Raw genomic sequence first — 25,795 nt, 5'->3', positions numbered from 1 at the left:
TCCAGCATCGACATGCCATTTTTAGGGTGCGTATTATACATGGAAAAAAACGGTAATTTGAAAAATAAATTTAAAAATATTTAAATTGGTTTAATTTTGTATTCATTTCCACATATATTTTCCTTTTTATTTTTTATTTTTCACATTTATCTACTTCACAGTTTGATTTTACATGTTTTTCTGTCATATTTATTTTATGTTGCATTTACCTCATTCACGGTAGTTGTTTGCATTGTGAATGTGGCAGGTGTTTACAAGTGCAGCTGCATCTTGTCCTTGTGCGCACGATGCTTGTCACCAAGTAGCATGCACCGCTGTTTGCTGTGCGGTGAAAGAATTGGCGGTAATTAAAGCTACGGGAGGAAATGCACGTAAGCAGGCCATTCACTGTTCTCGTTTAAACAAGAGCCAGGCTCGTGTGAAAAGATTCTATTGACAGAAAGCATCCTGAGGACCTTGAGTTCATTGTTGAAATTCAATAAGCATACTTTTCATTGGTATAATGTTTTAATAGGAATGATTCACTTAAATTGAAACCACAAAGCCCTGCAATTGAATAATTTCATTTTTTATGTTTGCATTATTTTTTTCTAAAACCTTAAATAAGAGTAAATGTGTTTCACAGGATTGACAGGAATTTAAATCTCTGCTGGGATTTTCTAGTTAATGAATTATTAGTCTATCATAGAGCTTTGTTTGGTCCAGTCACCATATAGTGAGATTTCAATCTAATAAATGTTTTGGGCAGCGCCTCGCGTGAGATTAGCCATCCAAATCTCCTGTAGCTTGATGCTCAGACACAAAGTAAATCCTCTTTGATTAAAGTGAACAGAACTGGGACAGACTCACGCTCAGACAGGTCTGCCACACGACGTACTACCAGAGGAGAAAGTCATTCTAATCTGTCGTAAATATAAAAAGTTCACATCATCAAGTTAGTGAGTTTTGTCATCTTTTGGGGCAATTTAATTTTATTATATCTTTTTGGATTCGCCAATGAGCCACCTTATTCATTAGCTACAATCAATGTCTTAAGAATTCCATGACCTAGCATAAAAACTGTATTTTGCTTAAGCCCCCAGATATGTCATCATTTCTGCTAAAAAAAAAAAATGCTTTAGCCATTAGATTGCTTTAAAAAATGTAAATTCATCATGATTCAACCTACTTTGTTAAATATGGTGCGAACTGAATTCCTCTTTGTGCAGCAATAATTGTTTCTTTTATGAGCACAGACTTCCTGTGCACTGATTTCTACTGTGTTAATTATAAGCCGGATTTATTTTAAATCCTTCCTAGTGACCACCATTTAACCCTTGTGCTCCATAAAAATCATTTAAAACATACATCAGTAAGCGCTCACATTATTGTTGACTCATACCTCTCCCCCTCTTTATCTTTTTGCATAATATTGCTAATAAGTGCTGATCTGGGTCCAGCTTCTGACTGGAGGAAGTTGGCCTGGTTGCTTCCTCGATTGTGTAAAGCAAGCGTCTCTGTCACGGGTGACATAGGCCAGATCCACCTGAGACGATCGCCATGTGCATCAGCCACATGTACCAGCACAGTCGACCTGCCGAGAGTTGGCCGTGTTGTTTTAAGTTACTTATTTAAAGCTTGCACTTGTTTTAATTGGCCCCCTTTTTCACTGATTGCTTTGGAGAAAGCAAAACATGTAGATTATTGGTGTCATGTGCACCCAAACCCGAATCTGCTTACTGTGCAGAGCTGTGGATTTTAAAGGGAAGGGGGTGGGGGGTATGTTGGGATCATTGCACAATGAAGGCAGGTGGTCTACGCTCTTAAATCCTCTTAAACCTTGACCTCCTCTTTGGCCAAACTACCGGAATGAACTCTGTAATGTTTTCCAGCATCAATGTCGACATTGTCCATGCTTAACTGTTTGATTTTTTTTTTTATTCATCTGCATAAAAAATGACTTTGCAACTATAAATAAAAAAAAAATCCAGTTTGCCAAAATCAGGCTTTGTGATTGGTTGCAAAGCTTTTTTTCAAAAAATAGATGGCACATTTTCCCACCCAAATTACGTAAGTGATGATGCTCTTTTTTCATTTGCTGCTGTCCCTGAGATTATTGGCCTCCTAAGCCCCCCTCCTCGTTCTCTCTGTGGTTAAATAGCAAAGCGCGCTGGTTCTCAGGGTTACACATCCTGCTTTACATCGAGGGGGGCTGACAGATAATCCACTTGCAACGGCTGAATAATAAAGTTGAGGTGGAAAAAGCCAAGCTGCATTTTGAAATGTATTCCAACAGGATTGATGGACCTCGAAGGGGGAGATCATTCGACTCCATGAATAAAGCCTATGAAGAAAAACTACTCAACAATGAGGTAAGAGAATTTTCATTCTTTTGACCAAAATGCTAAAGATACTTTGTCACATAAATTTATTTCAAGGATTTTCTTTCAATTAATTCAATTGAAGTTACTTTTTTTTCTTAAATTATTTTTTTATTTGATTATTTTAAAGAAATACAAATAAAATTTTATTAAAAAAACAGATTTAATTTACCACAAAACAAAAAGGGGAAATCACAACAAATGATGCTGTCTATCAGATTATTCCCAGAAAATTTTCTAAAATACTTTTCCACAGTGGGTGGTGAAAGGCACGCTGCCTGCTCAGATTTGAACTCACGAGGGGTTAATAATAGGCTTTCCCTTAACTCTACAAGCGATTGCTGCAGGGCGATTTGAGGAAACAGAGACGAGTTCATCTTGGTTAAACCGAGACGCAAAAAGTTGACCCGGGACAACCTGATGCAGTGATGTTTTCAGGGGCCTTACAGACATGGATCCACCGAAAAATACTCACCCGGGTGGTTTGTGGTACACTTGAAAGGCAAAATATGGTAGGCAGCAACTATATATTGTGGGAAAATGTTAGAATAAAAATGTCTTTTGAATTTTAATGTGTTCCAATTTCTGCATATGACAATGTTATTTTAAATGCTACTATGTTACTTGATAAGGATTATAATGAATTTTCCCATGGCGTGAGCATATGTGCGTCAACGTGAGGGTACTGTCCCTGGTTCTGAAACTGGAATCTCGTGACGTTAATCTCTGCATGTGTGCCTCTGTCTGTCTGAAACATTGACATACTTAGCGCGCTCTTATCTGCATATGTGGAAATACTTTTTGGATGGCGCCATGCTTTTAAGTGGCTGTAGCTTATTTGACATGAGCCGCTATAAAAGCAATCAACAAAAGGGAATATTTTTATTTTGCAAGAATCATTATGAACTGATTATAATAATAATTATTAATTGCATAATTACTTAATATAATTATTGTTAATTTTATAACATATTTTTTTCTTCCAAGGTATTCAGAATATTTACTTGGATATGCAAATCATGCAAGTAACTTTTAAGTAGAAATGAAAAGAAAAGGTGCTAATTCCTTTGTGCCTCACATTGTATATTTTTTGCGATCCATCTATGAATGATTACTGTTTCCAGATTAACAAATCAACCTTCACAAAAATAGAAGAAAACACTGAGAAGAATACACTGGAGAAAGGCAGAGCAACAATTATCTTTTCCCTTAAGAATGAAGTGGGAGGACTTGTAAAGGCACTCAAACTCTTCCAGGTATGAATATATTATCATATTTACATCTTAAATTTTTTAATTACTGTTTGGTGATCGGTACCATGTGGTTGGTTTATAATGTTATAATATTTTGATTTACACACAGTTTAACTGGAAGGTAAACTTTTTTCATGGGTTGCAGGAAAATCACGTCAACCTAGTGCACATCGAGTCCAGGAAATCGAAAAGGCGCAACTCCGAGTTTGAAATCTTTGTGGACTGTGACAGCAACCACGAACAACTCAACGAAATCATCCAGCTGTTGCGGAAGCATGTGAGCGTGGTGGACATGGAGCCTCCAGATAATTCCTGTCTACCGGAGGAAGGTATAGTCACGTTTTTTATTATTTTTTTATTTTATTTTTTCCATCATGAATCTAACTCACTCAAGCGTCACCGACAGATATGCAGAATGTACCGTGGTTCCCAAAGAAAATATCCGACTTGGACAAGTGTGCCAATCGTGTCCTGATGTACGGTTCTGATTTGGATGCTGATCATCCGGTATGTGGGAGCAATTCCATTTAATTGGACTCTTCACCTTTTAATAATTTTCATTTGTTCTATTGGACTCCTTCAGGGTTTCAAGGACAATGTCTACCGCAAAAGACGAAAGTATTTTGCAGATCTCGCAATGGCCTACAAACAGTAAGCTTTGTTAAGTCTCATTTAGGAATTAGTGGAATGTTTTTTTTTGTGTAACTGACGGGGGATTTCTTGTTTTCCAAAGCGGTGAGCTGATTCCTCGCATAGAGTTTACAGAGGAGGAAGTGAAAACATGGGGTGTTGTGTATAGAGAGCTCAACAAGTTGTACCCCAGCCACGCTTGTAGGGAATACTTGAAAAACTTGCCACTGCTCTCCAAATACTGTGAATGTCGAGAAGACAATATTCCCCAACTGGAAGACGTTTCTCGCTTCCTCAGGGGTGAGTTTCGTTAAATCTGAATATCCCATTGTGTTGATTTTGAAATGCTGAAGATGTTGGTGTTCTCCAGAACGCACCGGGTTTACCATCAGGCCTGTGGCTGGTTACCTGTCCCCTCGTGACTTCCTGGCTGGTTTGGCTTTCCGTGTTTTCCATTGCACCCAGTATGTGCGACACAGCTCTGACCCCTTATACACCCCTGAGCCGTGAGTATTACACAGCACGCAAATGTGAAGAAGAAAGCAGGCATTCATGAAAACCTGATCATTATCCAGGGACACGTGTCATGAGCTACTGGGTCACGTCCCCCTACTGGCGGAGCCCAGTTTTGCACAATTTTCCCAGGAGATCGGCCTGGCTTCATTGGGAGCCTCGGACGACTCTATTCAGAAACTGGCCACAGTGAGTGAACTTGCTAAAGCCTGTATTTGAATCGATGCTTTCATGCTTGATTTTCATGACTCCTTTTGTCTTTTTTTTGTTTCAGTGTTATTTTTTCACAGTGGAGTTTGGCCTATGCAAACAGGAAGGACAGCTGAGAGCATATGGGGCTGGACTGCTTTCATCCATCAGTGAGCTCAAGGTGAAAACATAAACAATTGAATCTGAATTTTCTTTTTGGCTTTTATTTTATTTTATTTTATTTTATTTTATTTTATTTTATTTTATTTTATTTTATTTTATTTTTATTTTTATTTTATTAGCCAGATTGGTTGGGATGCTAAAGTGCTCTAGCTGCACAACAATGTTCTCAGCCAGGAACTGTCAGATAGATGTTCAAGGCATTCTATCTTATGTGAAACCAGTCCTGGAACTTTTTTGACACAGTATAAATCACAGCTGCTCTTCTTTTCATCCGCACTGTCACAGTCCTTGTTTCCCATCAAATTCAATCAAGTGTCAGCTAAGGTACATTGTCCTCTTTTGCAGCACGCCCTTTCTGGAAAATCAAAGATCATGCCATTCGACCCCAAAGTAACATCCAAACAAGAATGCATCATCACAACTTTTCAGGATGTTTACTTTGTATCAGACAGCTTTGAGGAGGCCAAAGTCAAGATGAGGTAAACATGATCTACTCGCGAATCTTCATCCAAATTCCAGATTATGACGATTTAAGAGGAAATTTTCTTCATCTCGTTTATTCCAGGGAGTTTGCCAAGACCATCAAGCGTCCCTTCACAGTACGGTACAACCCCTACACCCAAAGTGTGGATGTGCTTAAAGACACTCCCAGCATCAACAGTGTTGTGGAGGAACTCCGACATGAGCTCGACATTGTGGGTGACGCGCTGAACCGCCTCAACAAGCAACTCGGAGTCTGAAATTTCAAAGCCCGCTTGCAGCCCTTTTGTGTCGTACCCCCCAAGCACTGCTGCTCTAGATATGCTGCTTGTGTATCAACCTTTGTCATTGAATGTGCACTAATTTTGACAAAAAGACCCTGTTGTCCCTCCTGCGTACAGAGACACTCATGCTATGATGTCAGTGAATTGCACAAACCAAAAGATTCATTTATTTGGCTTTTACTCTGCGTCCTGTCTGTATGCTTTTGTACCAGAAAATCCCCTCAATTCAAGTCAACCCTGTCGGCTAACCTGCTGTTGTACATGATCTTGTGATTTTTTTTTATTTTATTGTTTTGGTTCATTATCCAATCTTCCTCACACTTGTGATTAAATATAAAATGCACCTTTATATTTTTATTGTCTATGTATCATGCTTCTTTCTGTGTAATGCTGAGTGAAATTATACGAGCAATGTAATGAAAGTATTTTGGTGGTTTCTTCTGACAAGCCCATGCACACCTTCCAGTAATAGGCCTACATTTTTAAATGCAGATATATTTAGAGCTCTTCTGAAATAACAAAAAAAAACCATATTTTTCTACAAATCAATGTATAGACATAAGAGTTAATTATGATGTCTAAAATGTCTTTTGCCTCAATTTGGTAAAAATCGTTATAACTGCTTCTGTAGTATGTATATATGCATATTTGTAGTTTATTGCATGAAATTAAAATGTTTGAATCAACTTTTGGAATTCTAGTTTGAGGACTGCGGTTGATAAAAAAAAAAAAAAAATCGCGTACAGTGTACGACGTACACGTTCACAGCACTGCATAATTACGTTGTACGACAGTGTCGCGAATCATCCCAACGTAACCCTTTATGGCCCATGGCAACTATCTTGCGGCAGGAATTTTGTTTACTCGCGTGGGTAAGTTTGTAACCTAGTATTCAATGTTTACATTTAGGAGTTGTGTTTTTATTCGTTTCATGAATGCTGCCATGCTCTTTTTCTAATGTTATCTTAAAATTCGTTGAAAAGGTTTTAACTTCGACGCTACGTCATTTTATATAAGCCATGTTTGGACGCAATCAAACTTTATGAAAACTTGTTTGTCAGGGGGCCAACAGTTACGGGCAACATGGGCAGGGACATGAGGAGGACCAGGCAGTCCCACGCCTCTCGAACAAAATTGCTCTTCATGGAAGGACGGTCCAGGCTGTTTGCGGTGGCGGGGGACACACGGTGGTTGTCACTGGTACGTCATCAATATAACAATCAAGCATCAGTTGAGCAGTTCATAAACCAACTCGTAAAAAATTGCCACATTGTATTCAATAGCTTCAATGAACCTAACACATTTTCAGCATCTGCCGTGTACTTCATGTATATGTACGATCATTGTGTACTTTGTGAAAGACTTTTAGGGTGTATATAAAACAAAAAACTGGAAACAGAATTCCACCATCATGTGCTTTTGTACAGACGATGGAGAGGCGTTTGTGTGTGGGCAAAATCACAGAGGCCAGCTTGGACTCGGCCACACTGCCAGCTGCTCAACACTTCAGCACTGCTCGGGCCTGAATCAGAGGGTCACAAATGTTGCCTGTGGCTGGGACTTTACTCTTCTTCTTACTGGTGATTATTGAGAGCCTTTCACTGTTGTCTCACTGCAGCAAATGTTAACATTCCATTGAAAGAAAAAACAAACAATGAATTAAGTTAAGCCGTAAATATTCTGAAACAGCGCTAATCATCTTATTTCACACAGATTGCGGTAAGCTATTAGCGTGTGGCTCCAATGTGTTTGGACAGCTGGGTATTGGTCAGATGACTTCACGCTCTGCAGAACTGGTGCTCATTGAGGTGAGCACATAATAGATGCATTCAAGTTTTTTTTAAGTGTGTAGTTGCACCTTATGTCGTGGCTTCTGATTTTTCCTTCTGTTGCTTACTCTTAGGGTTTGAAGGAGCGTGTGGTGAACGTAGCAGCAGGTCTCCGGCACGCTCTTGCAATCACAGGTATTCACTATAAAAGGCATCACTGTGTTTCCTGTCAGCAATAAATCCTGCCCAATCTGTTCTGCTCCCAGACTCAGGATGCGTCTACCAGTGGGGGACAGGTCTTCATAGCCTTGCCAAGAAAGCACTGAGTCCCGACCCTGTTCCGTCACACCTCAACTCCAAGGTTCCTTCTCTGGTGCCAGGTAAGACAGAAAGGGGAGGAGTGATGCCTAGTTTGATATTTGTTGTGGTGACATGGGTTGTTTTGGTCATGTTGCAGGTTTGGATCAGAAGATTTCTCGTGTTGTCACTGCAGGCTCAGCACACTGTGGGTGCCTTACAGGTAATAATAGCAAAATAGTTCACCTCAAAGTACATTAATAACCAGGGTTGTCAAGAGACCATCATTTAAAAGTGCATTTCAAATATTTTTCTACCTGCAAGGCCTGCTGGTTTGCACTTCTGAACTGTCATGCACAACATACCCATCTTTCTATTTAGTCTGTCTTGTAATTAGTGGATCGGTGGCTCCTGATTACTGCTCTGCCTTTGCCAAATGAAGACTAATGTTGCCCTGTTTGTTTCATCCAGGAGACGGTGATTTATTTCTGTGGGGAAGCAACAAGCACGGCCAGCTGACGGCCACCGAGCCCTTTCTGTCTACGCCCGCTCCGCTCGAGCGCTCACGATTGAATGGAAAGAAAATTGTAAATGTGTGGAGCGGTTGGACTCACATTGTTGCTCAAACAGGTGAGCTGCAGTATAAGCAATGTGTTTTTTTAGTCTCACATAATTAAAGAGAGGCATATATTTCAGAGACTGGGAGAGTGTTCACTTGGGGCAGAGGGAATTACGGACAACTGGGCCGACCCCCGCCCAAAGGCCCAAATCCTGAGCACCAATCAGCAAACAGTGGCGGGCAGACTTTCTTGCCTGCTGAGGTGAATGTCCTCTACGGAGCAACACAGGTAAGCCTTATAGCCATATAAAGCATGATGACCCTGTAAGAAACGCAACTTATATATATTTTCTTTTATTAATTTCGACGTTGGCCTTGTGGTCTGGCAGGTATTCATCATGTAAGTACTTTAGTAGTCCAGCAGGGGGCAGCCAACACCCACAAAAGGAAGATAAAGGAAGCTGAAAGTTGTTTGCCATTGGATGTGTCATAGTTCGCCTCGTGAGAGTGAGACACCTTGATGAAATACATCATTATACGCGCAATAAAAAAAACATGCGCACTTTTCCATTATCACCCACAAGGGAGGGAACCATTAATATCTTGCGCAGTCAGAGGGTTTTTTTTCTCCCATAGGGCCCATTGCATGGCCGCGTGGCTGTTAACCTGCAATCCAAATGGTTGCTATATGACAAGAGAGGGCTGCTTATAAAACAGATGTCAAGGTTGGCCAAGGGTGAAACTCCGGATCGTTTTTATCCAACGCGCGGGGATCGTCGACGCAGCGGCGGCGTATGTCATCGTGCCGTCACCTTACGTGCGTAAAGCTAAAGGTGAAGATGGATTTGCTGAGTGGACAATGAATCTCTCCGAGTCCGCCGGGGCTCGGCGTGACGTGCGTCCACACCCACAGAGTCAATGTTTACATAGCCGTCACATTTTTATGAGGCGTATGAGCACAACAAATAATAGCCTTGTCTGTCGTCGGGCTGACCTGCAACTCTTCTTTGCGGAAGCGGGAACAGGCAGTAAGCAGATAAAGCCCGATTAGTAAAGATGTTGATTGCAATAGGAGAAAGCTATATAGTAGCACTTAGAGACCTCTGGGCTTCCACTCAAGTGGAGATTTATTCATTTGCTGCTAGGTGTCACTTCCAATTTCTGCTGCTGTTGCAAACAGTGGAAAAGCTCCAGAAAGAAAATCAATTGCTTAGAAGAAGAAAAAAAAAGTCAACAAAGTCAGCGCACACATTTGTCCTTAGCATAAAGTCCTCTGGCAACACAGCAGTGTTTTCTTAATTTGGGATTTGTTTTGTTTTTACCTACAAGATTAATTCAGTCTTGAAAAAGGTTTGCTGTTTTTTTTTTGTGTAGATATTGGTGTGTACGTTTGGCGTGTCTGCTGGCTCAGCAGTTTGTCGCAATGACGCCCTTTGTGAAAGTTCAGCGGCAGCCTCCAGTGCGCATATTAAACGTCTTTTTTTCCCCTGCAGATTGCCTGTGGATCTGAACATAACCTTGCCATTGTAGGTGAGTACTCTCCTAAAGGCTACATGTCATGCGATTGTTTATGTTGTCTTAGATGATGTGTTATGACTAAGATCTGGGCAAATTATCCACTCAATTGCACTGGAAATGAACAACGCTAAAGCGATTATGCCACATTGTTACAAGCGGCTGAAACAAGAGAGGGAAGACATAATAAGTCTCTTTGACTCCCAAAGATTCATTCTGGCAGTATGTTAGAGATTACACGTCATTGTGAAACATTTATCCTTCTGTCGGCTTCTGAAGGTTTCTGATGTCATTTCATGGTTCTGCGGCCCTTTCCACTAGGAAGTAATTATAGCACACCGGGATTGGGATCACTGACGGATGCAATTACGCGAGCAGGCCTGTAAATGAGCGGAATTAGTCCCACACAGATTTTCAGGCGACTTTTTCCTGTTGGAGGACTTTGAGACACGTAAGAGCAAAATATGACACATTCCAGAACGAGAAGGCAACAAATCTTCTTGTGCTCTCTCATCAAATATACAAAGATGTGTGCCTCTTTTACTCCCCGCCTCACATCCAGCAACTGGCTTGATGAAGAATTTTTAGAAGTCAAATTTTTCTCACATTAAATTTTGAACACTGACCCAGTTGTTACATCACAGCGAATATAAATACATCTGAGGAAGATGAAACACGAGCAGAATGTTCCTTCAAAGCACATGCAGATAAATATATATCTTTTCTCTTTTTTTTCTTTTAAAAATTAAAGTTGCATTGTGTGCTCTTCGGACAAAATGAAGAAATAGTGAGCAGGAACTCGCAATCGATATTGACAGGGATAGGCTAACGTTCAAGGGCCATATTTTAGGCCAGGTTGTTCATAAATTCTGTAAAAATTATAATAATGCTATTTCTTTATAATACTCTTAATTAAAAATTTAAAAAGTGGAATCTCTCCAAAAGCATCACTTTTCAGGGGGGGTTGCATCTTTATTGAGCAATTAAAGAGCAAGCCATTTTAATATTCAATATTTTGTGAAAACAACAGACCCACATAGGGACTGACCATTAGTGTTAATTTGTAAAAACAAAGCATCAGGGAACTGCTTCTTGGATTCTGAAAGAGGTGATTTAGCTTTTAAAAAGTCAGCGCTGGTGCGGGCCATGTGTGGCCCGCTGACTGACTTTGCCCACCCCTCGCTCCAGATGCTGAGAAGGCAGACCAGGGAACGGGAGGTGCTCAAGTCAACCTCACGTAACTCCCTTCCTCCACCACGGTCCCCTCGTTCATTGTAGCCGTCTTGAGCGCAGCGGCGGCGGGAGCAATGAAATAGCAAAACAGGATTGGAAATAGAGACCTGAGTGCTGCTATTTCTGGTCCTCAAGTAGGTCAGGCGGAAAGCAACCAGGAGCATAGCATATTTGTTGCCGGCTCTGCACCTGAGTAAGTGCCCCTCCCCACCGATGAGATTCGTGGTCAAGGGTGCGAGAGGGTCCGAAGGTGCTCTTCATCCAATCTGAGAAAATATTTTAGTTTATGACAAAACATGGTTCACATGCCCTAAAATAGAACAAGAAGTCATCCCAAACTGTACAAGTGTTAATTAGTTGACATTTAGGCGGCCGAACGGGAAAAATCATTATCAACAGGATGCGTTGAAAAGGAAATTGCATTTGGTCTCAGCATCTTGATCTCGATCCTTTTTTTGTTGCGCAGAAAGTGCAGCACTTTGTTACCATGGAAACACTGATGTGTGCTATGCTCCTGTCAGTGAGTCCATGAATAAAGCACGGCGCCCAAATAGCGCTCTCACCTCCGCTGAGCACAGGCCTGAAACTGAAACTGAAAATTCACTTCGAGATGAACACTTGTTACTGGATCCCGAATAGCGATTTGGAGGTAAACGTTATCTTCGGCACATGTCTGTTGGTAGCCCTTGCTAGCTGGCAGAGTGTCACACTTGACATAAGCTTGCTGGCATGACATCTTGGTGTGCTCGCCGGCAAACGCATATGTTTGGCTGTGCGTGTTCAAATCTTTTGACGCCGAGCGAGAGAGGACGGACGGACGGACGGACGGACGGACAAACAAAGCATGAAAGACACGACAGCCAGATTGGGAGAGCTCAAGGATGTGTTACCCTCGCTTCTGTTGCCATGGTGATGGAGCCTATTAGGTAACAGTGTTGCCATGGCACGTGTCTCCTCGGTGATGCAGCCCCGACCACACCCACTAACAAACCGTCCAGCTGTGATGAGCGGGGAGGCCGACTGGTTGTCAGCATGTGTGCGTGTTTTGTTTTCTGATTTCTTTTCGCCTTTGCAACTCTGCTTCATCCGCCCCCAGGCTGTTAAGATTAGCTCAGGCGTTGCTACACTGACCCCCCCGATCCGTCTGCTTCTCAGGGGAGCGTCTCCTTTCCTGGGGCTGGAACGAACACGGAATGTGCGGAGACGGTTCGCTGGTTGACGTCTTTGAGCCGCAAGTCGTTCCCGGCCTCAGACCTCTTGTCATTGGCTGCGGGGCCGGACACTCTATGGCTGTGTGCGCCGGGAATACGTGTGAAGACAAGTGACAAACTACATGCACGCCATTTACATTGGAGCCAACGTGCAACCCGGATTTACACCTGCATTCATATTTTGGAATTATTTTATGAATGAACGTTCAGCTGACTGATTACACTGCTCAACGGCAAATTTGAATCAGACATGGCTTTATGAATCCCATATTTGTATCATTTTAACACTGATTCAAAAAATTTATTTACGTTCTTTTTATTAGGCTTTGAGGTTATTTTAAGTTTTTAAGTTTGACCTATAAAAGCTTGCGTTCAACTCCAATTTGACAGGCGCACCTGATTATAAGACACATTGTCAATTTTAAGAAAATGAAAGAATTTTAAGTACGCCTCATAGTCTGAAAAATACAGTATATTATGGTTAGTATACTATTATTATGAAAACCTGCCAGAGAAAAAAATGCGGTCATATTCAAAATCAGCACAAGAAAGCAATTTAGAAAATTTTCTTTCCATGGGTTGATAGTGTGAGGGATGGGCTAGAGCTTCATCTTTCCACGTCAGCGCTTTTATTACCGTGATCTTGAATGTTGGGAGGGACTCAAAGTCCGTCGTAGCAAATACCACCTCATGATTTACTGTCGCATTCAGAATTGCTTTTCTCGTTACCACTTTCATACGTACGTGGCATTAATTCCACTTGGGGAACTTTGCCTGCTGCATTTGACCCAGCTTGAATATTTATAAGCTATGCCGACATCTGCAGTGCAGTACCTGGTGACCACATGAAGGTCAAGGGCAATGGGCCCTTGGGTAGTATTGGATTTTTGTTTCATCTACTCCAGTTGATTTATTGCTGCTTTTATTTAGGTATGTATATTTATGCTAATATAATACAGACACGATTTTCCAAAACAATAAACCAACACCCCCTGAAAATCTCGTGTTTGTTATTTTTGAAATTTTATTTAACACTATTTCTTGTACAAGTCCGAACAATATTGTTCAGAAAAGACACCAAAAAACCCTGAACCAACAAACCAATCAAAACTACCACTGAACACCCGACTAAGAGAACTAACCACAAATTGCACGGTGTTCAAAAACACACACTCTTTAAATCTCACTCAATGTCACACATTCATTGCCTCGTATGTTTTATGAATTCTTTAATGAGTGTGTTTAATCGTAATGGTGCCGATGTGTTATTGTTTCTCTGATAGTGACTAGCACACAGTTCCCAGTGGTTTGTTGGCAGTGTAATTGCAATTGTTTGTTAAAAAGCTAGTCCCTTTTATTTTCAACTTTTCCAAACAATGAAAGCTGCGTCTCGAACAAGGCGATCGTGGTTGTTATCTACTCGTTATGATGTTTGTTGCCTCTCCACACTGATCCACACTGGGCATCCTGCATGTATTAAAAATCAACCCCCCCTGTAAAATGACATTTTTATTGTGATGATTAGACTACTACTTAAAATTTGACAAATAAACTTCTGGTGTCCCAAAATTATTATTTTTCACCAAACCAAAGAACAATTAACAATCTACACACTTAAAATAACAAAAACATACATATGGGGACTGACTTGACCCCAGAGAACAAATTAGTAAAAAAATATAACATTTACCAAAAAAATTGTCTTGAGTCTGAACAAATGGTTTAAGAGATTTTGTTCAAACTTAAATTTTGTTAATTTTATTATACAACCATCATCACCACCAAATTTGCTATTTTACAGGAGGTGTTAACTTTATATATCAACTGTCTGTGTGTTGGATGAGCTCTATCTGTTGACTGATAACAATGAAATTATCGCTACCTGTGATACATTATTTCATCATATTAAACAAGTTATAAGAATTTGTATGACAGAGGCACTTGTCCAGCACGGTGTGTATTTACAGTGTTTTGGCATCTGTAAATACAAGTATTACTAATTTGATTTTCTGTGAGTTCTTAACAGCGTATTTAACCATTCAAGGCCTCAAAAAAAAAAAATATTAAAATAAAATACAAAATCAATCTGGAGTTCAAGTATGACATGGATGTTTCCTATAACCTCATCAAAGGAATGTTAAAAGTAGAGCGGTGCAAAAAAGTGCAAAAGTCTAAAAAAGAGGTGAGCATGAGTGTGCAAAGTGTGTTTTTCGTGACAGGGGGGGAAGGAAGGTGATCACAAATCGCAGCAACCACTTTTGTGTTTGAACACAGGAAGCACACACATATTTGATGATCACTCCAAAACATTGCTACACACAACGTCGGCACACGTACACAAAAAAAGCGTATTTACAGCACTGGCACACACATACACGTAAAATAGGCACACAGATTACAACACAGTAACCAGTCACAGATATTTAGCTACATAAGGCTTGACAACAAAACGTCCTCGGTGCTACATCTATGCTGAGTTTGTGATGATCAGGTTGCCGCTCTCACGCTCTTTTTCAAAATACTAAGTAATACACACAATAATGCTAATCAGGTGGGTGATGGGCCATTATGGGTCATACACATAGTGGTCGGTACACCATGGTTCATAACACAAACTGACTCAGTTGGTTGTCTGCTCCGGTGCTGTCTCTGGATCTCTATAAACATATAAAAAAAAACAAAAATAATGAAAAGAAATTATTACACCAAGTATGTTTTATGACGGAATTGATGGTTGATGGCTGATACCTCCGCGGTGCAGGGAGAGGTGAAATGACACTTGGAGGGTAAAAAAAAAAAGTGCTCTGTTAGTCGCTCATGGTAAAAGGCAGCTTTACCATGTGTGGTACTTCCCATGCGTAGCCAAGGCATCAGACAAAAAACGGATTGTCTGGTCCGGACTCAAGAGTCGGTTAATCAACATGCCCGATCATGCGGCCTTTTAAAGGTAGAGATATTTTCAGTCTTTGTCATGCGGATTTTTTGTCATGCTCTCACCGTTGGTCACCTTTGTTTTGTTTCTTTGTTGTTCCGATACACGAGTATCGGGAGGGGGGGGGGGGGGGGGGTCTGTATGCATGTGCAGTTGAATAAAAATGGAGTCTAAACGCTCATTGAGTACAAAATTTATTTCATGCAAGGACTTATCTGTACATTTTTTTTATTTGAATACTTTTCTGTTGCATAAATGGAAAATACATGCATTTACCTTTCCCCAAAAAGACCCACATCCCATAGTTTTGTAAATTTTTTTCTCCACCTGCATCTCTTCACAACAAATCTTCACAAGATTTTTTTTTCTTAATATATAATGTCCATTGATCACCACAAAAGACATGACTTGAAATGTAAAACTCTGCTCATTCAGAATGAACGTACTATGTATTTAAATATTCTTGAAATTTGTCAAATTTCTGATTGGTCAACATAAGATGTGTTAAAGTGCCTTGAAAAAATGTGTATCATAATTAGAACAGTATTTTTTTTTAAATTATTCTTATAGTTTATTCTAACGTAATATACAGTATATATCTCGTATGTTTTTGAGTGGCCCCTGAATAAATTATGTGCTTCATTTTGCGAACTGATTTTTTTTTTTTTTCCCTCTTCTAACAATTATTTTCTAAATATTTTCACCATAATAAGCAAAAAATTATTTCCTTGGACTTAAGCTGTGTGTTGTTAAATGAAATCGTAAGCAGCTTATAAGTGTATTCATGCTACAACAAAGTTGTATTCGGTCAAAAATATATTTTTTTTTTACTTTGCCTCAATTTCAACAGACGATTTGAAAAAAAAGTCCTATCGGTAGATATAGTCGTTTAAAAAAATTATTTGTACCAAATAAATTATTTGTACCAAATAATTTCAGTTGTCGAATGGATCCAAGAAAATATCTGATATATTGGGGAAAGGCAAAGAATGGCAGCTACATAAAAATCTTGCTATGGCTGAGTCTCTTGTATAAAGCTGTCTCAGGAAATGCATAAAAATGGCAAAGCTTTGCGATGGTTTTGAAAGACAAATGTTTTTTTCTCTTACAGTTACTGCATTACAGTTAGCTTCTTGTAGAACATAATTTCTCATGCAGTTCATGCAAAGGACCAAACACTTTTTTTAGTTCTTGTTGACATTATTCATTACTAGTGTCATAAGAATTCTCATCATCTCCAAGCTGCATCGGACATCATCTTGCTGTGCTTGTTTGTTTGTTTTTTTTGTTTTTTTTTTGTGTGTGGCCATTGCAACAACATTGGCTTGTTCAGAATCGTCTACTACTTTTGCAACATACAAAGAAAGCACTTAAGAGGAGTTTCCTTAACACCTGGCAATGTTGGATATGTTTTAAAAAAGCCATGTGTTGTTAATATCCAGCATAATATTACATCTTATGAAAGTTCCCTTCACAGAATTGTCAAAAGCAGATGAGACTTAAAAAAAAAAATTGTCGGCAGAAAAGTATGTGAGCTCAAAAGCAACAGAGCAACAGGCAATGAAGTCAACTTAGGCGAAAGTGGTGGGCTTAAGAACTTGTAGAACTTTGTCAGCAACTGAGGTGACCCATGCACGTGTGGCGTCTAGGATATGATGACACCCCCCTCGAGAGAGAGAGTTGAGTTTTCCAGGAAAGGGAAAAGCAGGAACAAAAAGTGTCAAAAAGTAGGAAACAAAATGTGTGTGTGGGGGCAGGGTTATCTGACAGTAAACGATACGAGTAGAAGTGTGGACTGGCCTTCCAATGGCATTGTATCTGCTACTCAACCATGCTACATAATGGATGGGATGGGAGAATGTGAGTGCTGCATTAGACAGGGTGGGCTGCAGGGCAGGGCGGACACTGAGGACACTCCAGAGGCATCCCCGCTCATGCCAGACATGCTGTTAAGGCTCCAAGGCTTTTCATAACCTTCAGTTGAAAAACAGAGAACGTTCTGAGTACACCGCAGCACCGTATCCATGACATGACCGTTGTTGTTTTTTTTGGTGTGCTTCTCCTCGGTAATACTACACCTGTTGCTTTCTTGTTTTTGTCTCCAAAGAGAGAGGTCAACACACACTTGAGACGGATTAGATTTCTTCATGCATTGAGTGCTTCCGGAGTATGAGGACATGCACCGGGTGGTACTGGAATGGTTCGGAGGAGAACACTAGAAAAGGTAGGCACCTCAGGTAAGGGCTACTTGGTGTATTGGGAATGTTTGGGTAGAATCATAAAGTTGGGACTTCAAAAAAAGAAAAATTGTGTTGTGCTCCTTCACCATTCTGATAGCACCCATCAGCAAGACACTTCATGCACCATTATGGTCAAGGGCAATGTACTCAAAATCAGGATCCCACATGATATTTGTCATTAAAAACACATACATACATACATAGCACATCAATATATTCCTAAGCATGACATTCTAGATCATATAAATCTTCAAAATATTTTTACTGGTAAGTAAATAGGGGTATTACATTATGCGTGGTATCAAAAAATAGATTATGTAGATGTAGACAACTATTGTTGACATTTGTGGTGATTGTGCTTGGCCTTAACTCGGACTATGTACAATTCCCGAGGGAATAATCGAGGAGAAGCAGCGGCTGTGAAGGTGTCGTATTAAGAGGTTTGCAGTTGTGTGAGTGTGTTTTTTTGTGCGAGTAATAACACTCTGCAAAGAAGGGGGGGGGGGAAAGGGGGCGTGTCCTGTCTAGGGCGTGTCAGTATCTTACGGGGGCCTGCGATTGGCTGTTACTGTACGTACCCCTCCTCACTCTGCCCCCCGTGTGGTTGGGCCGCTCGGCCGTGGTGACCAGGAAGCAGGGCCGCTCTCTTTCGCTGGGGCTGAAGATTTCTTCGGGAGATATGGCCTGGTCGATGTGAGGGCAGTCCTCATTGGCCAGAGCGGCGTTGGCGGCCTCACCGTTCAGCTTGGAATCTTTGCATACAACAAAGAACAAATAAAAGAGCACATAGGGAGCGGCAGGGGGGGATCTAGTCATCGTCATGTCTACGTTTTCCATAATGGCTCCGTACGCGGATTATTGTGTCGCTGCTGTGTCATGTTTACCTTGCAATTTGTCTTTCGAAGGTTTGCAAGCACATGCGGGCTCTGTTTATATACCAAGGTAAAAATGTAAACGCAAGAGGTAGCCCATTGTTTGATTTGCAGTTTGGTTGCCAATTCTTTGTTGAGCATGATAACACAAAGTATTGGGGGAGGCACATGCGCCAAGCTAGAATTCATTTGAGTCCCAGTTGACATACTTTGGGCCTCGATGTCCGCTATCCTGCATTTTTCAGATGTTTCCCTCCTCCATCAAACCTAATTCAAATGATCAGCCAATCAGCAAGAGCCTGGTAACGATCCTGATCATATGAATGGACCCTGCCAAATACTCAAAGGGGGACCAGTGCCCAAAAAGCCCCCCCCTCTAGCTCCGCTAGTGGACATGACACTGCTCTTCCCTAAAAGCCCCCCCTCTAGCTCCACTAGTGGACATGACACTGCTCTTCCCTAAAAGCCAAGCTGATTGAATCACTGAATGAAGTTGTGAACAGTCAAGTGCAAAACTACTAATGATTTGCCCAATTCAGTCATTCTTTCCATTCAGGGTATGAAAATCATGTATTTTATTGATCGTGTGCTGGGGAAGTCTGCTGTTTAATCTCTCGCCTGACTCACCAGCTGACTGAAGTGTGGGAAGAGAGAAACAGCTGAATAGTGTTTTTTTTCCCAGGCCAGCAAACTGTTGATGATGTCAACAAGGAATGTTTTTGAGTTATAATATGTAAAGAGCTTCATCCTACCTTGAAACTTTATCTCGAAAACGTCGTCGTGGGCGATGGGGCTCTGGTGTTGTGAGCTGATGCTTGATTTACAGAAATTTGGAGAACCAGGTTGGGGTGCCCGTGGGATATGCCTGTTTTTTTTCTTTGGTAGTTTCTGTTTCGCCATGGCCAGGGAGTAATACATTCCAAAATTGTTGACAATCACAGGGACGGGCATGGCGATGGTTAGTACGCCTGCCAGGGCGCACAAGGCTCCCACCAGCATACCAGAGGTGGTCTGAGGGTACATGTCGCCGTAGCCAAGGGTCGTCATGGTCACCACGGCCCACCAGAATCCGATCGGGATGTTCTTGAACTGCGTGTGCTCGCTGGCTCGAGGGTCGTTTGGGTTGGCGCCGATGCGTTCGGCGTAGTAGATCATTGTAGCAAAGATGAGGACACCCAGGGCGAGGAAGATGATGAGGAGAAGGAACTCGTTGGTGCTGGCCCTCAACGTGTGGCCCAGCACCCTCAGACCCACAAAGTGGCGAGTCAGCTTGAAGATACGCAGGATCCTAACAAAGCGGACCACTCGGAGGAAACCCAGCACATCCTTAGCTGCCTTTGAAGATAGCCCGCTGAGGCCTACCTCCAGGTAGAAAGGAAGGATGGCCACAAAGTCGATAATGTTCAGGGCATTCCGGATGAAATCAAATTTGTTCGGACAGAAAGTTATTCGCATGAGGAATTCAAAAGTGAACCACACTACGCAAACGCCTTCAATGTAGGTGAGGTAGGCCGCCGTCTCAGGTTCTTGGTAGGTGTGCTCCACCGTGACGTTGTCCACCAGCTCCACCTCTGTGCGGTTGATGATGGGATTGAAGGCTTCGTGGGTCTCCAGACAGAAGGTAGTGATGGAAACCAGGATAAAGAACAGCGAGGCCAGAGCCACCCACTGTGTGGGAAACCACATAGAGTCAGGAGAAAGCAACAGAGAGGGGGGCGGGTGGTGGGGGTGGAGTGGTAGAGGATGAAGAAGGACAGAGTGGTGAGTGAGCACAGTAACACACAATGTAATCAACCCCAGGCAGCCATTCTTAGCATTGCAATTTAATCGGAGACATCGGCATCTGCAGTGACAATGACAGTTCTGCGCGCCGCGTCTTGATTCCGAAGTGACATTAAACAGGAACAATCAATGCGAGCTCAACACCCCCCCTCCTTCCTTCCTCTGCTCCATCTCAAGGTCACAGAATATTCAAGGTTAGGAGCCGTCAGCAGTAACATGCGGGACATTTACGTGTGAAACTTGGATTCAGCGCTGGTTTTTCCCCAACCAAGGTCACATTGACTAGATAATCAACTCCTGGGACTCATCAGGGTGGGCCGAGACTGATCAGGATGAGCTCCACTTTTATGTCGAAGCAACATCATCCCCGATGGCTGCAGAGTGCTTTACTTTTCGTCGGCATTGATTTGACGATCGCATTTCATCACATTTAGCCTGTGATATTTCTGATCTGCACTACATATGTAGGTGTAACCGATACACAATGCTCTCCTGGGTATTGATCGTTGGCTCTGTCTTTGCGCTATCCTCTGATCATACTGGATTACAGTATGCGTTACCACCCCTGCCAGTTGGGGGAAATCAGCCAATCAGCAGATCAATCACTGAGAAATGAGTCCGTTGTCACTTTATGATGTCAACAAATTTGGGTTTAGCGGGTAGGTGCAGTAAGTGCGCGTTCTCGCTAATGCACAAGTTAAGAAGTTGGGTGGAGTAATGAATACACACGGGAGGGACGACGGAACTGGAACCGGGCATGTCTAGGCATGAGAGAATTATATATTCTAGTGAGCAAAGGGAAAACTGCATCTCAAGTCATTCGAGTGCTTCGACGCCGGCTGAGATGGAAAGCAGGCCCTCATTACATCGAGTCATCAGTGGCAATTGTTGGAATTGCGACGAGGAAATGGTTTGCTGATGAACGTCTGCTTCCTGTCCGAGTAAGATTTCTTGTTGACTTGACTCCAGCTCGATGACTTTTTTTCTGTCAACATCGCCCCCCCTGCCCTCTTCCTCCAATTTTTTACCATCAGCCTCGAATTAAAGCACAAAATGTTGGAGCGAAAGTTTAGCACCGCATTCCGCCTCTGCAAGCTTTGTGCGCATACACAAACCCCCGCAGCTACGCACTCTAAAATAAAAAGGTGAGCTCGAGAGTAACAAACACCACACATGCATACCACGCGAGCTCCAAATGATATAGTTTCCCCCTAAATCTTAGCTTTATATGAAGCTTTTCTTTTTATTTCTGTTTCGAAGCAGTGACATCTCATCAGTTTGGTTACCAGCATTGAGGTGCTCACATTGTGTATGCTTTTGTTGTGATCTATTGCATAAAGTTATTGTTCGCTACGCCTCCTCTACGTTGCGCTATGCACAAAATAAATCCCGACAATAATATATAATAGAAACTTCAACCTCAAAAATAAAATCAATCCAGGCCATGCAGGCACGCCGTAATGTGATTACGTTAACAAAAAATGCTTTGGGATGATCTAATCTCTAATTTATAGCTATGATTGGATCATGCATAATTCAAAAATCGAAAATGCCGATCAACTTATTACACAGATTTATGGATCTATGATGTCAAATACTGAGGCGAGCTAGTCATGTTCATGTTTATCTTTGTATTTTGCCATCTGAAAGTATCTTGTGACATAGTGATTTGATTAGAATTGATTTCTACGTTTCAATTGCTTCCCGCGACTATTACGCGTTGATATTTTTGGCAAAGTCGAGGTCATTATCGGTCATAAGTGTGATGAAGTTACTTTGCTCTGTGGCCTGTGAACGAACAATCGCACCCTTTCAAACACTCCATGTCATCACAGCGCCTTTGTCTCAGTGACACTTGGGAAAAGCGTGAGCATTGAGGGAAAGGTGCCAGGTGAACACCACGGCCTGTTTATTGGTTAATGAACTCTAAAACAGCGAGCTGGCGCTTGATGTGCTGTGACAAGGCTTTTCCACTGATGTATCCACTGTGAATAGAGTCTGTAATTAAGTCTGGGGCTCTGTTCTAATTAATTTTCTTGCCTGTCTTAGTTGCACTTTGTCCAACCTTGCTCTGCTTTTACCTAAACGGAAGATGTGCTGTGGGAGATTTCTATGTGATGCTTGAAAGATGATGCAACGTGTGGCATTTTTTGTTATTTGTCCCAATTCCAGGTGAAAACAAAATATTCTGGGAAAAGCCGACATTGGGGTTGTTTTTGTTCTGTTTGGTTTTCAAGGTGGAGGGAATAATGAACAGCTCAGTGTTAGCAGAAAACTTTGTGTTTTGCTAGAAAACCAACATTATGCCAAGAAAGGCCTACTAGAACAGCAGAACTTTATTCTGGGATAATCAGTCACTTTAAATGGTGCTTGGTGTGCTGAACATCGAAGTTTGAATGTGATTGGTCATGTTCTTAACACAGTCACATCGTAATTAAAAGTGTGTGCATAGTTGTGCAACCACATTATTTTGTTGGAATTAATTAACCAACCACAATATTTTATTTGAATTAATTAATCAAAAATGTCAATTAATTTTATAAGTTGTCAATGAAGATGATTTATCTTGGTTTCATTTTTATGCCACAAAAATCTGGCACACAGGGGTGTGTAGACTTTTTATATCCACTGTGGATTATATCCAGAGTGAGAAACTGCGGATATAGTTAGCTACCACTGGATGGGGGAGGGCGTTGGGGGGGTTATAATCAGGCTGCTACAGCTGTTGAAGCAGCATGCATCGCAGCAGGCTTCAGAAGAGGACACTTGTCAACGAACATGTGGAGATGTGAAGTAATTGTCACTTTTTAGAGGCTCGAATGGAAAAATGCCCAAAAGCGGGGACCAAAAATGTCACCTTGGACAGCAACCTGATTTAGTCTGGAGGTTTGCCACTGAAATATTGCTACATGGTGCAAAAGATGTGCTTCCCTAATGTGCTGTTGACCCATTTACCAAATCTACCCAGGGTGCCACGTACCCCGGAAAGATCAGTCCTAATTTTTCTCATATGAGCTGTGGCGACTCTGAATCAGGGGCATTTTTTAATGTCTTAGTTATTTTACACATATAGTAGTAGTGACTTGGGATGCATATTTGACTCCATATCTCATATGGTTTCAATTGTGCCTATTGCGTGTTAAACTGAACACAAATCTACAGGAAGCCATGACTTTTTATATGAATGGTGGACTGGATACAGGTAGCCCTGCCTCAGCTAATTAATGGAAGACCATTTAATTGTTCTGCCGGTCAGCATATGTCGCTGGCATAGAAAGACGAAATATGTTATTATATTATATTATATTATAAATATGATATTGGATGTCCCTCATTCTCTCGGACACGACAACAGTGCTTGAATGTGTTTCTGATTGACTTCCTATTCCGATTGGCAAAGCACCATCAGCCCCTTTTTTGGCAGCATCGCGGGTTGAGCCCTATGAACTCTGCCTAGCAACAAGTGTTCACTGTGAATATTTGTACATGCATTGCATGCTTGAACATTTGCATGGCACTTGATAAGTTTTACAATTAATCACTCATTGATTTTTGTCTATATGGTATGAAAGAAAAATGTGCCCATGTATACTGTACCTTTGCAAAATTGTTAGTTATTATTCCTCTGGCCAGCTAGATTTTGGGTTTATAATTTTACTAGCCTTAGTGTTCCACCTATGCATTGGGAGAACAATTTCAAGGTCACCAGTCATTCATGAATTCACCCAGTGATTGCACGGGTAGGAAAAAAAGAGAAGTATGCGAGCAACTCACCCGTGCATATTTGGAGGAGTAGGGGTCCTCAAACAAAGCCCAAACGCGCTTCTGCCAGCGGCTCCACAAAGTGCCGCTCCGGGCGTCGGGAGAGTCTCCGTGCGCCAGCCTCCGCGTCATCTCATCCATATCGTCCTCCCCGTGCTCCTGCTCGGGCTCTGCATCGTCGTTGCCCAAGTCCAACAACCCCCCGCCGCCGAAACTATCAAGGGCCTCCTCCGCCTCCCGGTGTTGTCGATAGGTCATCCAGCAGCACGGCTCCACGTCCGTCTCGTCGATTCCCCAGAACGCCAACTCCTCCTCGTAGAGCGGCCCGCACACATCGGCCGGGCAGTGCAGCTTACCTGTCCTGTAATAGTTAAGGATGTGCGCGAAGACGCCCGGGTGGCGGTCGAAAAAGAACTCCTCGATCTTGGCGTCATAGTCAAAGTGGTTAGGAGCGTCAGGCTCGGCCAGCCACGACAGTCGGGTGCCGGGTAGGGTGCGAAGGGTGCTGCGGTATGTCTGGTGCCGGATCCCTCCCACGTTGATCACGATGCGATCCTTGTCGTCGCTCAGGCCCATCGCGTCCCTTAAACATCGCTTAGCCAAGTTCCCCTCGTCATGGTGGCAAAGGTGAGAGCGACGCGCCGAGCCACCTGTCGTTTCCCCGGCGGGGAAACAAAAGCAAATCGCCGCCGGCTCGTCGCGCGTCAGGCGGCGGCGCGCTTTGGGGATGTGGACGCTGACGTGCCCGTCAGGCTGGAGGCGAAATCCAAAATGAACGCGGTCAATGGCATCACATGGATAATGGGCGTCACATCGTCACCAAATCCAGCGAGAACTAACAGACAATCAAGTCCGCGCGTCTAACTAATCTTCACTTTTTACTGACTCGTCTGAGCCAAGGTGATTACGGTGCTGGTGCTGAGCGGACAGCGCCTGTCCTGCTGCTGCTTCTGGTCCTCCTGGTTTTCGGTCCCTCCTCCGGACGCGCCTCCTTCACACCGACGCGCAGCAGCCGAGTGTAGCTCTTTGTCTCGGCACCACTGACACGTCTCCCTCTCCTCTTTTACTGTTGCTGCCGCAAAAAGAAAAAAAGAGCAAAGCAATCAGTCAGTAGCAGAAATCCAAAATCGGAGAAGCTGAGATAGGAATGTGGCTCACAACATGCCCGCTGCTTCCACTGTCATATCAAACGGAGCATGCCCAGTGATGCATCCTGATAGGACTGCTCTCCAATTACGGCGCTTTAAAATGCCCAATTTCCCTTCTTGTCACGCAGAAGGTGTGAGCAACGATCCGCCCCTCACCAAACAACAACAATGGAGGAAAATGATTGAAGGCGTTCACTGTTACATTTTAATTTCGCGCTAACAACAGTGTGCCGTGACCAAGACGCACTGCGAGAGTTAAAGAGTGACCGTGAGTCAGACGTGGCTCCTGTGCGCATCCGCTCATAATAAAAGGTGGCTTTTGTTTGGTTTTAATCCGCCAGCAGGGGGAGCTGTTGTTCATTGTAAAGAGGAGAAGTCACGGAGGCTGCCCATTATTATATTTGCTGATCTCGAAAGTATACCTCATTCACTCCTAATAGATGCATACACCCAATGGACACTTCATTAAGCACTTCTGTAGAATGTAATGATCGTGATAATCCCGGCTGTACTAAAATAATAATTGCTTTTGACGCGGGCTTCTCGGTGGACTAGATTTTTTGCATGTTTGCCTCACAGTTTT

General features: G+C 42.3%; 3 protein-coding genes and 1 long non-coding RNA gene across 10 annotated transcripts; 2 read left to right on the top strand and 2 right to left on the bottom strand.

The window, feature by feature from the left end:
* Positions 1–2,158: 2,158 nt before the first annotated feature.
* On the top strand, positions 2,159–6,578 carry tph1a (tryptophan hydroxylase 1 (tryptophan 5-monooxygenase) a). Of its 2 annotated transcripts, none has more exons than XM_037253636.1 (11): positions 2,159–2,351; positions 3,485–3,616; positions 3,759–3,942; positions 4,020–4,120; positions 4,197–4,264; positions 4,347–4,543; positions 4,614–4,749; positions 4,819–4,945; positions 5,031–5,126; positions 5,474–5,607; positions 5,694–6,578. In XM_037253636.1, exons 1-11 carry the CDS (start codon positions 2,262–2,264, stop codon positions 5,866–5,868), a joined length of 1,440 nt encoding a protein of 479 aa, XP_037109531.1. In that variant the 5' UTR covers positions 2,159–2,261; the 3' UTR covers positions 5,869–6,578. The 2 variants fall into 2 exon arrangements, with proteins under 2 accessions (XP_037109531.1, XP_037109532.1); XM_037253637.1 differs by lacking the exon at positions 2,159–2,351 and adding an exon at positions 2,768–2,872.
* An 83-nt stretch (positions 6,579–6,661) lies between these two features.
* Positions 6,662–17,562, top strand: sergef (secretion regulating guanine nucleotide exchange factor). Of its 4 annotated transcripts, none has more exons than XM_037253678.1 (12): positions 6,662–6,764; positions 6,954–7,092; positions 7,320–7,472; positions 7,606–7,700; positions 7,796–7,856; positions 7,928–8,041; positions 8,119–8,181; positions 8,430–8,588; positions 8,655–8,806; positions 10,011–10,047; positions 11,221–11,269; positions 12,421–12,626. In XM_037253678.1, exons 1-12 carry the CDS (start codon positions 6,723–6,725, stop codon positions 12,482–12,484), a joined length of 1,128 nt encoding a protein of 375 aa, XP_037109573.1. In that variant the 5' UTR covers positions 6,662–6,722; the 3' UTR covers positions 12,485–12,626. The 4 variants fall into 4 exon arrangements, with proteins under 4 accessions (XP_037109573.1, XP_037109572.1, XP_037109574.1 ...); XM_037253677.1 differs by lacking the exon at positions 11,221–11,269 and adding an exon at positions 9,154–9,350 and having other exon boundaries at positions 12,421–12,479; XM_037253679.1 differs by lacking the exons at positions 11,221–11,269; positions 12,421–12,626 and adding an exon at positions 17,516–17,562.
* Positions 10,224–12,423, bottom strand: LOC119124123. The gene is made up of 2 exons (XR_005098188.1): positions 11,209–12,423; positions 10,224–11,131 (listed from the first exon to the last, which is right to left on the bottom strand). It is a non-coding gene; the product is annotated as an uncharacterized LOC119124123 (long non-coding RNA).
* Positions 14,421–24,875, bottom strand: kcnc1b (potassium voltage-gated channel, Shaw-related subfamily, member 1b). 3 transcript variants are annotated; one of them, XM_037253598.1, is made up of 4 exons: positions 24,077–24,742; positions 19,273–20,188; positions 18,227–18,400; positions 14,421–15,133 (listed from the first exon to the last, which is right to left on the bottom strand). In XM_037253598.1, the coding sequence occupies exons 1-4, from the start codon at positions 24,638–24,640 to the stop codon at positions 15,024–15,026; spliced, it is 1,764 nt and encodes a 587-aa protein (XP_037109493.1). In that variant the 5' UTR covers positions 24,641–24,742; the 3' UTR covers positions 14,421–15,023. The 3 variants fall into 3 exon arrangements, with proteins under 3 accessions (XP_037109493.1, XP_037109494.1, XP_037109495.1); XM_037253599.1 differs by lacking the exon at positions 14,421–15,133 and adding an exon at positions 15,586–17,382 and having other exon boundaries at positions 24,077–24,875; XM_037253600.1 differs by lacking the exons at positions 14,421–15,133; positions 18,227–18,400 and adding an exon at positions 15,586–17,407 and having other exon boundaries at positions 19,295–20,188.
* Positions 24,876–25,795: the final 920 nt, after the last annotated feature.

This window comes from Syngnathus acus, chromosome 6, assembly GCF_901709675.1.
Source record: "Syngnathus acus chromosome 6, fSynAcu1.2, whole genome shotgun sequence".
In the NCBI taxonomy this organism is placed as follows: Eukaryota; Metazoa; Chordata; class Actinopteri; order Syngnathiformes; family Syngnathidae; genus Syngnathus; species Syngnathus acus.
The sequence above is the reverse complement of the archived record's forward strand: the minus strand, read 5'-3'. Positions and strand labels throughout refer to the sequence as shown.